This window comes from Malus domestica, chromosome 10 (genome assembly GCF_042453785.1).
Source record: "Malus domestica chromosome 10, GDT2T_hap1".
Lineage (NCBI taxonomy): Eukaryota > Viridiplantae > Streptophyta > Magnoliopsida > Rosales > Rosaceae > Malus > Malus domestica.
In genome coordinates, this window is record NC_091670.1 from 39501487 (window position 1) to 39518766 (window position 17280).

The 17280-nt window shown below is 40.1% G+C and overlaps 2 protein-coding genes across 2 annotated transcripts; both read right to left on the reverse strand.

Moving 5' to 3' along the window:
• Positions 1-1371: 1371 nt before the first annotated feature.
• On the reverse strand, positions 1372-2695 carry LOC103446369 (serine/threonine-protein kinase-like protein ACR4). Its single transcript, XM_008385460.4, has one exon. It carries the CDS (start codon positions 2610-2612, stop codon positions 1602-1604), a length of 1011 nt encoding a protein of 336 aa, XP_008383682.1. The 5' UTR covers positions 2613-2695; the 3' UTR covers positions 1372-1601.
• A 3127-nt stretch (positions 2696-5822) lies between these two features.
• Positions 5823-9636, reverse strand: LOC103446370 (receptor-like protein kinase HSL1). Its single transcript, XM_008385461.4, has 2 exons — positions 6760-9636; positions 5823-6581 (listed from the first exon to the last, which is right to left on the reverse strand). Exons 1-2 carry the CDS (start codon positions 9362-9364, stop codon positions 6190-6192), a joined length of 2997 nt encoding a protein of 998 aa, XP_008383683.2. The 5' UTR covers positions 9365-9636; the 3' UTR covers positions 5823-6189.
• Between the last annotated feature and the right edge of the window lie 7644 nt (positions 9637-17280).

Sequence of the window (17280 nt, forward strand, 5' to 3'; positions counted from 1 at the left end):
TAGGTGAAAAAAAGCTGAAAACGTGAAGCAGCAAAAATGAGTTTATTCTCACAGCACAGCAGAAGCAGTTTTTTTTTCAAAGCATAACAATACCAAACCAGCTCTAAACCCCATACCTAGCCATTGTTCAAAGCTACAAATTAAGTGTTTTTTTTTTAAATTCACTTGCATTTTTACTAATAAAATTAGTTTCAAAAACAATTTTATCGAAAGCGTTTTCAATCATTTTAAAAGTATTTCCAAACGAGCTCTAAACACTTGTTCATTTGATTTCTTTTTTAGACTGTTCTAGTAAAACCTTAGGAAATGTGAATGTATTGGCAGAATGTTCTGCCCACCATCCTTGTCGGAGGTCGAAATTTCCACCAGGGATGTTGACATTCATTGTGAAAACAGATATTTGTGAATATGGAAATAATTTTTGGACATTGTTTTCAGCACATTCCTGTTTTTTTTTTTTTTTATCATTTTTTTACTTTATATGATTTAAAGATTAAAAATGAATAAGAATACATGAAGAGAAAAATATTTGTGAAAATCATTCCTGCGTGAACAAACCCATATAACAAAGATTTTTTTCCCATTACTATAAGCTTTTAATCACCTAAGATTCGGGATTCAAATATTTCTAATCAGGACTTTATAAAAGTAAATATCACGTTCCACGTGTCACAAGATATAGAGGGTTCTATATCGAAGGGTCATACCTCTCGTCTTCTTTTCTTCCACCAATTTAGCTTATGTATAGGAGTCACAAGCAGGAGATCGATGAAAAGGTTTTCATCTCTCCCTATCTTAAATTACAAACTCATTGAATTATAGACATCTCTCTTATTTTCACCCCTTAGATAGTGCCAAAACCAGGAGAATAATTCTAACAACAATATATGTCGTAGATTATACAATGTTTATGTCCACCATGACAGGTTGGAACACTCAACCACCATCCGTGAACATATAAACAATATGAATCTCCGGTAGATTGGATTAGATAGTATGCAACCAATTGATAATAAATCAATTTGTAATTTATTTACACGAATTTTTTAGTCAAATAGATGAGCAATAACAATCAAACAAAAGAATCAACAGAAAGAGAAATTGATTGAAACAAACAAACAAAATATTGGGTCCCTTTGGGCACCAAAAGATCAATCAACACAAAAGCAAGATGAAATTCACTGCTCAGAAGACAAAGCCACCGCCCACATTTCAATTTATCATTCCTCAAAACACCTCTTCAAATCAACACTGTTTAATTACAGTTTATACTGTTTAATTGCGAATTACAATCTAATACATATAAAAAAATTTAAATTACAAAAACTATCTTATACACACGTCTAATTCTCATTTGCCTGTAAAAAGATATAACCGAGCCAAATATTTTCTTTAGAAATATACTACAACGTACTCGCACGTGTACTTGTTACAACGCAATTACAATAAAAAACCCTAAATTTCCAAATCGTGCTTGGTACCCAATTCTCATCATATACTAATAACAGCAACTTTTTTTGAACAAAAAGTCGTGGCATTAATTCCACTTTGAATTTAAAGAAAAAAAGAAACCAAATAGTTTTCATGTCATACTTTCCAATTCAATCCATCTCCAAACTGCTCAAAATAGTTGCCACTTGACCAATTGAAGGCCTGCTTTTTCTGGAATTACCAACACAAGCGGTAGCAACTTTAGCCAATCTAACAAGAGGCAAAATCTCAGAAGGGATCGCAAGACGGGGGTCCAAAAACTCACTAAACCTCTTTTCCTTGATCAATGGCAATGACCAATTCACAAGCCTCCCCTCGTCACACAACCTACCACTCAAAAGCTCCAACAAAACCACACCAAATCCGTACACGTCGCTTTCCTTGCAAGCGCCGCCTCCTCCTCCTAGCCCGCCATCCCAATACTCGTCGTCCACGTGTCCCAACAGGCCTCTCTTCTCTTGGGGAGCCAAAAACGATAGCCCATAATCACACAACCTAGCACAAAAGTTGACATCTATCAAAATATTTGAAGCCTTGACACACCCATGTATTATGTTTGGAGCCACCCCTTCATGCAAATACTCAAGCCCTTTGGCTGCCCCTGCTGCAATCTTCAGCCTGTGGTTCCAGTCCAACGACGCGCCATCTGAATTTTGATGCAAATAGTAGTCTAAGCACACCATGCCTACAAACTCCATCACTATAATCCTCTCACCTGGGCCTTCTGAGTACCCAATAATCGGCACTATATTGGGGTGCTGAGCTAGAGATATTGACCTAAGTATTCTAGAAAACCCAAAACCTGCATTGCTCAAAACATGCCTAGAGTGAATTCTTTTCACCGCTGCTATTTGCCCCTTCTCGAATATGGCGGCATAGACGGTCCCGAAACGGCCTTCTCCGACAATTCTCCGATGATTGAAACCGTCTGTGGCAACATCTATGTTGGTCAAGGGATACACTTGAGCACTAGGCTTGGTTGGTGGTGGTGTTTCTTGGGTTTGGACTGGTTTTTTCTTGCAGAGGAGGATGAGAGTGAGGACAGCACCAAGAATAACAGTGGATGTGCAAAGTAAGGATATGATAATAAGATAGGCAACATGTTTACTGTGGTTCATCATGTTTTGATCTGGTCTGATCAGATTGATTGGAAAACAAGGGAAGAGAAGAAGATGGATATAATATATATATATATATATGTGTGTGTGTGTGTGTACGTATATATAAATATTGGTTTCAAATATGGTGAGCTTACAAACTAACAAAGAGTTAGACTAGATGAAATTTGAAAGAGAAAGTAAGAAAAAGTTAGACTAGGGTGGATTGGTAAGAAACTTGGAAGTCTCTGGGTCATAGTTTAGTTATATGTTGGTTCATAGTTGGCCTCCTCCTCATCATCATTTTGAAAGTGATCTTTAATTTCCAAGTCCATGTCAGAGAAAACTTTTGGAAAACGCAAGGACTATGGCTTGGTTTGGTACCGAGGTAATTCTGAAAAAAGTTGGTATCAAAAAAAGTTGGGAGTTTTTTGGTGTTTGGTAAACATTCAGCTTCAGCTTTTTTTTCACAATTTTGGGTGAAAAAAAAGAAGTCAAAAACACAAAGCTGCAAAACCCAGCTTTGAAAAACCAGATTTTTCACATTTGTTTTACATAAAAGTTTACCAAACACTATAATACTGTTTTTTTTTTCATAAGCACTTTTACAAAAAAGTTTACCAAACACTTTGCTGCTTTATTTCACAGCTGCTTATTCTCACAGCACAGTAGAAGCAGTTTTTTTTCAAATCATAGCAATACCAAACCAGCCCTTAATCTTAGAAAATTTTGTGCTTTGATCATGCTTAGGTATGATTTGGGTTCCTTAATTTCTCCTAAAATAGAAAAAGCAATAAAAAATAGTATTAAGATTAAAATGTGACTTCAAGGAGCTTAATATCTCTAAAATATCCTAAGTTAATGTGAATATAGTAATTTTTTCAGTCAGAAATACGAATAGGAGAACTTAAATAGTTTGTAATTAAACTCAGTATTGTCTCTAAGCTCTTGCTTATTTCTTTCTAACCACATTTTTTCATGTTTTAATCTAACAGTTCGTAAACTCCTTCCTTAAATAGGACAACTTAAAACCAGTAAACGTCTTTTCTAAGTTAATTCAAGACTAATAATTATATGTCTAGTTAGGCAGCAGCAATATAAACAAGTCAAAACAAACGACTACAAACAAAACACAATTCTCAACTATTTGTTTATTTTTATCAATAATTTTAAAGATTATTTTTCTTGATTGATAATAAGTCAATTATAAAGATACGTTGCACCAATAAATATCGAACTCTCTACAAATACGTATAGTCTTTGCATGTTAATTGCCATTTTATTTTGGTTATGTTGAGTTATAAACTTTCCTGGTATGAGAAGGAGCATTGAACTATGTTCTTACCAATTTCAGATTCTCATTTCGATAAGGCCCAATAGATTACAATTTATCTGTTAAATGGGCTCCATAAGGCCCATGTTTTGTATTGGATTTCTTTTTAACAATTTTCTGACGCTCGGGTGAAATAGCCATTGAGGGCCAGTGGTAGGAATTAGGATATAACCTTATTTAAATGTATGGGAGGAGAGAAATTTGTAGGAAAAAGTGTTGGACAAGCTTAAGATCCAAACTGTTAATGTTATGAATCACTCTCTAAAAATCATCTTTGCAAAAATTCATTAAAATATGAGATCATTTGGTCATCAAACTAGGATTTGGATCCTCTTTTTAATCCCTTCCCCTGGATCTTCGAGATCCTCTAATCCGGAGCATTCAAAACACAATGAACAGTTAAAATCAAGTCGGAAAAAAAAATATCTGTCATAGTGTATTGAAAGCTTAGGATTAGAGGATTCCGAGGATCCCAATCCATCAAACTATACAAAAACAAATTGACGAATTTGTTAAATACATTATAAATCGTCTATCTATTATTATAATTGATTGATTAAACGACTTTTGTTTTAATTAAATTTTTATAAAAATAATTTTTACATACTAATTTATAATATAAACAATTGTGATAAACGGGAAAGCCAGCTGCAGCGTGAAGTAACTAATTATAACCAAAGAGGTAAATGCACCGACCTAAATCTGCAGTCACAGCATTGAATCCATTGGAAAGGATGTAGACTGTATGGACCATGGTGGAGAATGGATTTGGATTTTAATCACGGGATGGAACAACTCGGAATTAACTGGTACCAAATTTGTTCACACATTTGGGTGGGTCATTAATTTAGCCTTTTATAGCTCACTGTAGCAGCAGCGTACGGTCCCTGACCTTTCCTCTTCGGCTTCCATTTGCATGATTCCCCTCTCACCCAGAGCTTGTTTCGATTCAGCAACTTTTCCAAAGTTTTAACTAAATTTCCTCTGCTGGACAATCAATCCCACCAACCAGACAACCACCCTCTCTCTCTCTCTCTCTCTCTCTCTCTCTCTCTCCCTCTCTCATGTTGTCCTTGTTGAGAGTTGTCCCCACATCGGTGAGTGTAAGGTTTGCTATGTGTTTATATGGTATTGAGCTACTCCACATCTTGCCAATTGGTTTTATGGTAAAACCTCAATTTCATTATAATATCAGAGCGAGTTGTCCTCGTGTGAAGTCAGACGGCCACACACGCTCCACGTCACCCAGTCGTTGTCCACGTGTAGGCTTGAAAATCCGCCACACGTGCGGGGGCGTGTTAAGAGTTGTCCCACATCGGTGAGGGACAAGGTTTGCTATGTGCTTATATGGTATTGGGCTACTCCCCATCTTGCCAATTGATTTTATGGTAGAATCTCAATTTCATTAGTCTTGGCTGGTCATTTTCGATACGAGGCAGCTCAAACAAGGGTCACTTTTCACTCAGTTTTTTATGGTGGAATTTCAATTTCATTAGTCCTGGCTGGTCATTTTCCTTAGGAGGCAGCTCAAACAAGGGTCACTTTTCACTCAGGAAAGGACCCAGTGAGGGCCAAACCTTACCTGTCTTATTTATGGAAGATGAGCTTACTTACACATGGGATTGTCACTCTTCTTTTAAACGTGTTATCTAATTAGGTATTGTTTTGATATTTGAAGTTAATCACGCACTATCATGTGTAACTAAACCCCGCATTGTATAAATATTCAGGCTAATCACGCATTGTCTTTACGTTTGTTATGCGCTGTACTTTACAATGCATAAATGCCGCTCATGTGACGTTCCAAGTGCAGAGTGAAGTTCTCTCAATAGGGTTCTTCTAAGGGGGTAAAGACCACTGTACAAATCTCACAACAACATTAAAACCTGGAACAGGTATAATTGCAGAATATTGTCTTAGCAATTCCCATTTCATATAAATCACCTGACTGATTTCACACAAAGAATCACAATCACTAAACAGTGTTTACATCACTTTCACTGGGGAAGGAGGGCAAGTTACTGCTTAAGCTTACTTTTACAGTATGGAATAATTTAACCCCCTCGTAACTTTTACTCCTCTAATCTACTTCCTCTTCAACTTCTTCCCCTCCCCTGCTCTCTGAGACCAAAACCCTAGAGGAGGGTGGGATATTTGGGAAGTTGGATTTTAGAAAGCTTCAAAAACTGGAAATATAAAGCTTACATAAAAAACTTCCCCCACACTCATTGCTTTGTTTGCAAGAAAACTATATGAACTTCATATGTCTCAAGCTACGCTTCCATGATCCGAGGCATCTTCGTAGTAATAGGGTGACAATTTCCCCTCCTTTTTAGCAGCCTGGGGATGTTTCTCTGTGCCAACTTCTTGCAACAATTTCACTACTCGTCTCATGGACGGACGATTAATTGGGAGAGGGCTGGTGCAGAGGAGGCCAATGTTGAGGACCTTGCCGACTTCTTCCTTGTAACAAGATTCAAGTTTTGGGTCAACCACACTGTCTACTCCTTTCTGATCCAATGCGGTGCAGACCCACTTCACCAAGTCCTTTTCTCCGAACTCTGGGTCGACTGGGAGTCTCCCGGTCACCAGCTCCAGAATAACCACGCCGAAACTGTATATATCGCTCTTCTCATTCACTCTGAGAGTGTATGCATATTCTGCAACAAGATTACATTTACATTATTAGAATGGCGGGGTAAAAATTTAACTAATGTAAGTAGACAACGTGAAATGTCAGTTTCAAAATCTAAAATCTCAACAAGAAGATCAACATACAATACGAATTCAACTAAACTTAATCGGAAATTTGTTCAGTAAGAAAATTTTCTGACTAACCTGGAGCAATGTAACCACAAGAACCTGTAATGCCCGACATGGATTGAGGCCCTTTACCAGTCACATCAACCACCTTGGCTACTCCAAAATCCGCCACTCGCGCTCCAAAATCGCCGTCCAACAATATGTTGTTGGATTTCACATCTCTATGAACAATCGCAGGAACGCAATCATGGTGCAGATAAGAAAGACCCTCTGCTGCATCCAGAGCTATCTTAAACCTTGTAGGCCAATCCAGCAACCCTCCTTTGATGCTATGCAACATATCACCGAGACTGCCATTTTGCATATACTCATAAACCAAGAGCTTGCAGTCCCTAGTAGTGCAACAACACCAAAGCTTCACAATGTTCTTGTGCCTAATCCTCCCCAAAGTCTCCACCTCCGCCTCAAAGCCGTCGTCTTGGACCCAACCTTTCTCAACATCGCCAGCTTCGCACTCCTGCACTTTCCCTCCCCAAAGCTTCTTCACTGCAACAACCTCTCCACTGCTCAGCATAACCTTGTACACCTTCCCGGACGCCCCGCTACCAATCACATTATCTTCATCAAGGCAATCCAAGATCTCATACTCACTAAAACCCAGTTTGTGAAACGACATCAGCGTCCATTTGGATTTGTCTATCGTTCGGTTCGCCTTCTTGAAGTTCTTGTACTTCAAGTAAAACCAGACCACCCCCACAACAAATACTAAACCAGATAGAATGAAGATGCACCTAAGCAACCATAGGTACCCCTGACTTTTAACCTCAGCTTTGCCATCACATAAGCCATCCAAATCTCCACAAAGACCAGGATTTCCCAGAAAGCTACTCCTATAAATTTCCTTAGCAAATAAGGGTGGAAGCTCACCTGAGAGCCGATTGTTGGACAAATTAAACACATTGAGCTTCATATTCTGCAACCCAAATGGGATTTTCCCGGAAAATCGATTCCCGGAAAGATCAAGGTAATTAAGCACGGATAAGTTCCCAATCCCATCTGGGATTTTCCCGGAAAGTTGGTTACTTGCTAGATTGAGCTCGTTGAGTTTCGTCCAAGACTGGATCCCAATTGGAAGCTCACCCGAGATTTCGTTACTGTGGAGGTCCAGAGTCCCGAGCTGCCCGAGTCTCACAATGCTCTCCGGCAACGGCCCATTGAACTTATTTTCGCCACCGGAAAACTCCATAAGATTCTCCACCCACCCAATCTCCTCCGGTATCTGACCCGAAAACTTGTTCTTCGCTACGATTAATAGCGAGAGGTTCGTGGCTCCGGCAATGGTCTTCGATATCGCCCCAGAAAGCTCATTCTCAACGAGCTCCATCAAGTACACGCGCGGCAGCCCCCAGAAGCCCGCCGGAACTTCCCCACTTAACCGGTTGTGACCCAATCGAACCCGGGTCAAGCTCTGGCACTCACCCAACCTCACCGGGATCCCACCGGAAAACTCATTGTGTATCATCAAGAGCTCTTCCATTTGTCGCTTCTCGCAAAGACTCGCCGGAATGGTGCCAGTGAACTGGTTGCTAGACACGTCGAGCCACTTGAGAGGGGAGTTCTTCCCGAGATTTTGGGGAAGCTCGCCGGAGAGCTTGTTTCGGAAGAGCCTGAGCTCGTACAAGTTAGGCGAGTTCGCAATGCTCGCCGGCACGCTCCCCTCGAAGTTGTTCTCGTAAAGGTTGAGGCTTTCGAGCGGCAACCGGCAGAGCTCGTCAGGAATTGGCCCGCTCAGCTGGTTCATGGACGCGTCGAGGAGTCTCAGCCGGGTCAATTTAGACATTCCGGGCGGCAGCTTGCCGGTTAATGAGTTGTTGTAGAGCTCAATCTGAACGACGCTGGTCAGCTCGCTGAGCGACGGCGGAATCCGGCCGGTTAAGCCGTTGATGGCGAGGTCCAAATCCTTGAGGTTTTTGAGACGACCCAGCGAGTCGGGAATCTCGCCAACTATGTTGCACTCGGTGAGCCAGAGCACCTCGAGGTTCGTCAGATTGCCGAGCTCCGCCGGGATCCGACCCGGGAGAAACGGGTTGTAGGAAAGGTTGAGCATTTTCAGGGTGGAAATGTTGCCGAGAAACGGGGGTATGGTGCCTTCAATGAGATTGTAGACGAGAGAGAGGACCTCGAGTTTCTGGAAGCGGCCGAAGGAGTCGGGAATTGGTCCGGAGAAGTTGTTTCCGGTGAGGTCGAGGTATTTGAGGTTGGGGAGGTCAGGGAGGGTGGCGGGGAGGGCGCCGGTGAGAAGGTTCTGGGAGAGGTCAAGGTGCTCGAGATTTTGACAAGTGGAGAGTGAGGGAGGGAGGGTGGAGTTGATGGAGTTGTTGTAGAGGGAGAGGTGGGTGAGGTTGGGGAGGCGGCAGAGGACGGTGGGGAAAGGGCCGGCGAGGTTGGCGCTGGGGAGGTCGAGGGAGCGGACGACGGGGGAGGAGGAGGAGGCGTCGTCGCATTTGACCCCAAGCCAATTGCAGGGGGTGGAGTCGGCGTCGTTCCAGGAGTCGAGGGCGGAGTCAGGATCGTCGAGGGAGAGCTTGAAGTGTTGGAGGTAGAGGCCTTCTTGGTTGAGGGAGAGGGTGGTGGGGAGCGGTGGGAGGAGGAGGAGGAGGGGGAGGAGGAAGAGAAGCATTGTTGTTATTTTTTTGGTCAAATGTTGTGTTTGTCTTGTGATTTTGCTTCCTAGAAAGAAGGGGGAGTGAGGTGTGTTTGGGGTGTTGATATTTGGGGGTATTATATATGTGAGGATTTTAGGGAGGGAGTGGGAGGGAAATAGTAAATGAGTGTGTTGGGAACTTAGTAGAACAAATTATGAGGGAAAGGGTACATGATTTGAATGAATGCAATTTTACTTTCTTTGTCTCTTGAGACATTCAACAAAAATGTTTGTGTGTAGTAAAAGATAAATAAACCAACGTTGTTTGGAGACAAATATACTCGATATCGTTTGTATGAAGAAAAAAAAAGTCAAATATTTATGGGATGCTTATATTTGGACCATTATTGCTAGAAATGTTTATCTGTTTGATTATACTGGAAACAGTTGTACTAGAAGTTTCTCTCTTTAACTAATTTTATTTTTCTATTAAAAAAACATTTACAACATAATTAGTAAATTTGTGTATAATAAGCTATAGATGTTAGTAAATCGTGAAAAATATGCTACAAATGTTAGTAAATTCGCGTATAATATGCATCTAATACACTTACATGTGTATATATATATATATATATATTTTTTTTTAAATTTATTTTTCATACACGTCTTAAACTCTAACATATGATATACATATTATACACATCCATACGTAATTTTCAAGTTTAATATACATTTTTTGGACATATTTGTTTTTAAAATACACATCAAATTCACATATCATAAATGTATTTTGACATATTAAAGAAATTAAGTAAATTTAAAATGTAAAAATAAAATGGCCGAAATTTTCAAAGTATCGTATTTGATAAGTTACCGAATAATAAAAGTACGTATTTTACCATCTTTTATAGACAAAAAAAATTCAAATAGATAAATAACTCGTTTGGATATGCTTTTAAAATGACTTAAAAGCGTTTTTGGTGAAAATATTTTTAGAAACATGTGAGTTTGGCCAGTAAGCCGTTGCGACGGGGACTGAGATGGGCGGTGCAAAACAGCAAAATCAGGAGGAGGAACTGGCGTTAGACGGAGGCCTGCGATTAATCGTGTTTAATTACCAGAATACGACAGTTACGAGTTGGATCAGTTCTGACTGCGTCTGCGCCTGGAAGCTCGAATGCAAGATTAGCATGACCAAATGTGTGAGTCACGCTTGGGGTTTGTTGGGGCGAGAGGGGGGGGGGGGGGGTGGATAGCAAGTGAGATTGTTGTCAGACGGATACGATTGGTGGCAGCGACAGTGGGTGGAGGCTGAGCTAACTTTGCAGTTTTAGATAAAAGCAAAGGAAAAAAGGCAACGGTCAACTGCCATTTGGCAGTCTCATTATTTTATCATATGTGAACATAATTTCTTTATTTGTTTACCCAGAGGATGCATTTGGCTAATCAATAACAGCAAATGTAATTGTACATTATCCAATTGTGGAGTCAATACGGATCAACGGCTGCTCATGACCTCAATAGCTTCATGACTTTACACTACTAGAATTTGCCTCATAGGCCACCAATTTTTTCCCACCCTTTGCAATTGGTGGCCATATATGTAAAGTTGCTACTCTTACAATTTTTTGGTGGCTTTACCATGGGATGCCACTGATGTTGGTCGCCTTCAAGATTCAACCACCAATCATTGGTGGCTGTTAAATATTTTTATTTCTTAAATTGTATTTCCTTCTACTTTTTAATTTCATATGTATTTTTTAATTTATTTTGTGTGGCAGGGCAGGTTAATATTTCTGTTTATAAAGCTGGGATATATCTTTGCTTATCAGGACCTACGGATGCACATCTAATACAAAAGGGAGATAGAGCCAAAACCCGTAGAAGGACAGAGCCTTCGACCCTACTCGCATGTATCGGCCATTATTGCATCAGTGATGAAGTCGACCGGTTCTGCGAACCAGTCCCAGTCGGGCAATGCGGACAGGGCGTAGCGGACAAGAAGCTTAGTGGCCTCGTTTAGTTGGCGACTCGAGGGGTCAACGGAAGTCCGCTCCCACGCGGCTGGGTATTTGCTTCGCATACCTTGCCCTGTCAATTTCTCAGCAAATTAAGCTCCTCAGTTCATTATTTATTATCAGCTGGGTTTCTTGCAATCAATTTGGGGTTACAACCAACTGGATTGATTTTGGGGAGTCTAAACAGGTAATTTTGTGTTCCACAAATTCAATATTCAGCATTTTTTAGACTAAACATTTCAATTTGTTTATTATGTCTGCGATTCGGTTGGAGTTTTTTGTTAGTTCAGTTTGAAGTGCTTCTTCTATCTGTTCAAGTTGGAACAATCTGGAAACCATACAGGGTTTAAGCCTATTATTGTTATCTATCTGTTGCTAGTCCTACTTGTGAGTTATGTTGTGCATTGCAGTAGTTTAGGACCACTTTACGATGTAATCTAGCGGATGATAGTTATTACCGGGGGTGGGGGAATAAATTCATAACTGAGGTGAATGCTAAATATTGTCATCGAGCAAGTTGAATGGCAGTGTTGTTATAAGCCATTTAGTGTACGATTTAGGCAACAGATGTCTTGTGGTTCTGTAATTTGGAAGATGGGTACACAACGAGAGTTTCGCAAGTGTGGTGACTGCTAAATATTGGGATTGAGTGAGTTGATCCGTTAATTGACACAACTAATGGTGGTGCTTTCTTGTAAGCCATTTGGTGTCAACGGCAACATTTATCTTGTGGTTCTGTATTTTGAAGATGGGCTATGGACAAGTGTTTTCCTCTACATGATCTTGTGTGATGTTATCAATTTCCACATAATTAGGATCTTCTTTGGTCTGGTTATAGAAAGGGTGAAACCTTTTGTTTTGCTCCTTCTAGTTTCTATATTTACCAATCCGCTTTGACTTGCGTCATATTATTGTAGTGAATATTGGGTTTTCTGAGTTCTGTACTTTCTGCTATGATACCATTTTACTCGTTTGTTTTTCTTCTTAAGCAAAAAGTAGCTCTAATGATACAAGCTTACCGTACATATTACACGTCTTGACAACTGCTATACTTCTTAAGCAAAAAGTAGCTCTAATGATACAAGCTTACCGTACATATTACACGTCTTGACAACTGCTATACTTGAATTTTGTAAGGCGAATGAGTTGGTTTAGTAGCTAGGATGTCGACTCGGGTCCATCTGCCTGGTTTAGAAAGTGTTCAGCACGAAGTTACTGTTTGTTTCAGTGTTGACAAGTTTTATTGTTTTCTGTTTTTAGAGTAATTGAGTCTGTTATTTTGGGCTTGGCTTTTTTTCCTTTTGAATTGGGACTTTTTTATCGAACAGGATGTTGGTCTCAATTTCATTTTTCCTGTGGCTGTTCAATTTATCCTGGGAAGAAAAAAATTTACTATAAATTTTTACAATGTCTTGGATTGTGAAAGTGATGATATACCTTCATTATTTGCAGGGACAAAGTTCTTTGTTGTCTCTGAGCCTGGGACACAGCACATGGAAGGTCTCTTGAAACATATCTATGAGCTGTACACGGATTACGTCTTGAAGAATCCCTTCAACTCCACTTCAAGGTTCCTGCATCTCTTCCTGTCCCTAACTTCTTCCGCACCTAATTTTATAAGCTTCAGGGAAATATTTGCAATCTAGTGCTTAAGCCTATCTATCTGTTTATTTATTTTAACTTGTGTTTCAGTTGTTTTTAGAATGAATACAATTCAAATGCTTGCCTGATTATTTGGTAAAAGTGTTTTTCTGTGAATAATCATTTCTTAACTGTGCTTTTCTGTGAATAATCATTTGGTAAATATATCTTCCTTCAATTCGTGCCTTTTTATCAAATGGTGCAAATCAAGATATGTGAGGTTTTGAACAATGGACTTTTAACCATTCTAATGGAACACTTAAACCTCTATACATAGATACAAATTTGGAATGAAACACGATTCACATTCCTACAAATACTATACAAATGTTGTATACAAAACATACTAAATACCTCTACATTTTAAACTAATGACTGCCTGACCGACATTACTCAGTATATGAACTTTTTCCTTAACTTCTTTTGGTGACTTTTATGACCTTCTTACTATCCCCTGCACCCTAAAATCCTGTGCAAGACTCATATATACAATGTCACTCATAAATGCGATTGGAGTTGTTTTCCCACTTACAAAAATTGATTTCTAAAATAATATACTCTCCCTTGCAGTTGCTTATGTAAATTTTGTCCATATAGTATTCACATACTATATTTACTTAATTTGTTTACGTTACATATTTTACTTGCCTTTTTCATCTTTAGGCACCTTGTTGTTCCAATTCTAGAAACTATTGATTATACTCAGTGATGATGGACAAAAGTTGGGCCTCTTTCAATCCGTTTACAGAGGATTACAGAACAGGGCTAGCAAAATTTATCTCAAACTCATTGGAAGTTGCTTCTCATGAGGGGAACATCAAATGTCCGTGTGCTAAATGCTTGAATAGGTTCTGGTTGAGTAATAAAGAAGTCGAAGCGCATCTAATTGTTGAAGGTATGGACCGTTCATACTTGCAAGGCTCGTGGGTATGGCATGGAGAGACATTTGGTGACCCTCTTCCAAGTAGCGAAGCTGCACAACAACTTGCTGCTATTAATACTCCTCATTCTGAACTACGCCCCTTGCTTGAAGATATTTTCTCTGGTCCCAGTGTGATGGGTGGCATGCCTATTAATAATCACAGCGAGCAGGAAGCTTCAATACCTGCATATGCACGTAAGTTTGAAGCCATGGTGCAAGATGCAAATACGGAATTATATCCGGGATGTGGTATGAAGAAAATGGATTTCCTAATACGAGTATTTCAAAACAAGTGCTTATATGGGTGCAGCGAAAGTGCAGTACAAGCTAATCTTCAGCTTCTCAAACATATACTCCCAAATGGTCATTCTTTACCGAAGAAGGTGATGAGTACAAAGGGATTGCTGAAAAAATTCATGTTGCCTCACCAAAAGATCCATGCATGTGAAAATGACTGCATTTTGTATTGGAAACATAACAGTGGTTTAGATGTTTGTCCTACATGTGGTGTGTCTAGATATACAACCGAGGTAGATGACACAGCGCCAAGCAGTAAAAAGAGAATACCTCGGAAGGTGCTAACATATTTTCCTATTACACCCCGCTTGCAACGGCTTTACATGTCTCGACACACCAGTAAAGATATGTGTTGGCATGGTCTTTCTCGGCCCGAGGATGGCTACTTAAGACATCCAGCTGATTCCTTTGCATGGAAGCAATTAGATTTGAAATTTCCAACATTTGGTGAGGAAATGCGCAATGTACGTCTTGGGTTGGCAAGTGATGGATTCAACCCCTTTGGAAAATGCAGCACCGACTATAGCACATGGCCAGTATTGTTGACCATATACAATTTACCACCTTGGTTGTGTATGAAATCACCTTTCATATTGATGGCTTTGTTAATACCGGGCAAAGAATCTCCGGGAAATGATATTGATGTATACCTTCAACCATTAATAGACGAGCTGAAGGTATTGTGGACCTCCGGGGTTCCCACTTATGATACGTTTAGGCAAGAGACCTTCACCTTACGAGCAGCTGTTTTGTGGACTATTAGCGACTTCCCCGCCTATGGGAACTTGTCTGGTTGGAGCACACATGGGAAATTAGCATGTCCTCATTGCAACTACAACACCGAGTCGACATATCTCAAAAAGGGTAGGAAATATTGTTATAGGGGTCACCGTCGTTTCTTGCCCATGTCACATGTTTTTCGTCGACAAAGGAAAGCCTTTAATCTTTCTGACGAAAGAGAGCAAGCACCTTCCCCTATGACCGGACGTGAATGCCTTCGGCGGTTGTCCACTTTACGGTTCAAATATGGTAAGACGCCACGGAAACTGGTTGGAGACAAAAGACCACCACCTACACCAACGGTTGGGCCATGGAAGAAACATAGTATTTTCTTCCAATTGCCGTATTGGGAACATCTTGTCCTTCGACACTGCCTTGATGTCATGCACATTGAAAAAAATGTAACTGAAAGTTTGGTTGCAATGCTGCTGGGTATTGTTGGGAAAAGCAAGGATAACATGAATGCAAGGTTGGACTTGGAATTGATGGGCATGAAACCGGAGTTGCAGATCAAATTTGTCAATGGAAAGCCAAAGATGCCTCCCGGTGCATATACTATGAAAACATTAGAGAAGGAATTGTTTTGCAAGGTCTTAGCCTCAATAAAAGTGCCTGACAATTACTCGTCCAATATTTCACGTCTTGTGCATGTAAGGGAAAAGATCATAAGGGGACTTAAAAGTCATGATTGGCACGTTTTAATGCAGCATTTCCTTCCAATTGCCATACGCAAAAGCCTCCCATCTGGGACTGCACAGATAGTATTAGAACTAAGTGCATTCTTCAGACATTTGTGTACTAAAAAAGGGTCAGTGGAAGGCTTTCGCAAACTTACACCCAAAATAGTGATGATCCTATGCCAATTGGAAAGGATATTACCCCCTGCGTTCTTTGTCGTCAGTCTTCACCTCACAATACATCTTGCCGAGGAAGCTGCACTTACAGGTCCGGTGCACTACAGATGGATGTACCCAATTGAGAGGTATTCCTTAACTTTTAGTATGTTTCTATGGATATTACATCTGTGCATCATACTATTTAGAACATCAATTTTGATGTTGTACTATTTAAATTAGGTTCCTGCTTACGTTGAAGAAGTATGTTCGAAATAAAAATCGACCAGAGGGAAGCATGACCCAAGGATATCTGGCTGAGGAGTGCTTGTCTTTTTGTGCGATGTACTTGGAAGGCGTGGAGACACGTTTGAACCGTCCAAGCCGAAATGCAGATATATTACGGCCTGACCATGAGGGCGACTTTGACATATTTTGTGCCACCGGCCATTCACTTGGTATACGGGAAGATTATCATCTTGACAACCACGATTGGGAGATTGCACGATCGTATGTTTTAGCCAATTGTGATAAGTCAATGGCATATAGGAGGTGATTAAACTTAAATGTTATAAACTGCAGTTCAATGGCACCAACTTCTGAAACTCTACTGTTGGTTCTACAGAGTGACATTGACTTTATTTTCACCTACAGAAGTTACGTGGAAAATGCTCAAAAAACTCGAGGAAGACGTGTAACCATGCTAGAAGCAGAGAAAGAAGCTATTAAATCCTTCCCAGATTGGTTCGAAAACCATGTTAGTACGGAATAAGTTAATTCTGTGTGTACTGGTTTCCTATTTAGCTTCCAATTCTTAACTATGCATATGAACCTGGGTGTAAATTGTGTAGGTTAATCAATTGCAACAATCAGGTGATCCAAGTGCAACTGACGACTTGGTGGCGCTTGCTAATGGACCTAGTAAGTGGTGTCGGAGATATAAGACTTTTGTATGTAATGGGTTCAGGTTCAAAGTAAGAGGCACACAATCCAATGGGAACTACCAAAACTATGGTGTTTTCCTACAGTCTGATGTTCCAAGTTATGCTGGCCCACGTGACCGGAACCCTGTTACCAGTTTGGTAGACTACTATGGGGTTCTGACTGATGTATTTGAAATCAAGTACCATATGGAACGCACGGTGGTTTTATTCAAGTGCAACTGGTTTAATGGCACTTCCAGAAATACTGGTGAGGGAGTAAAAACAGACAGATATGGCTTTAGATTGGTTAACTTCAATAAGATGTCGTCTACGAGTGACCCCTTCATTCTCGCATCACAAGCACTACAAGTGTTCTATGTACAAGACCCAACAGATATAGAATGGCATGTTGCAATCAAAACGAGACCACGCGATTTCTTTGATATGTCCTCAACACATGATGATGATCCGTGCGATGGACAGGATGTGGAACATGCAACAGGTGATAATGATGAGGTTCGAGTTAGAATCGATG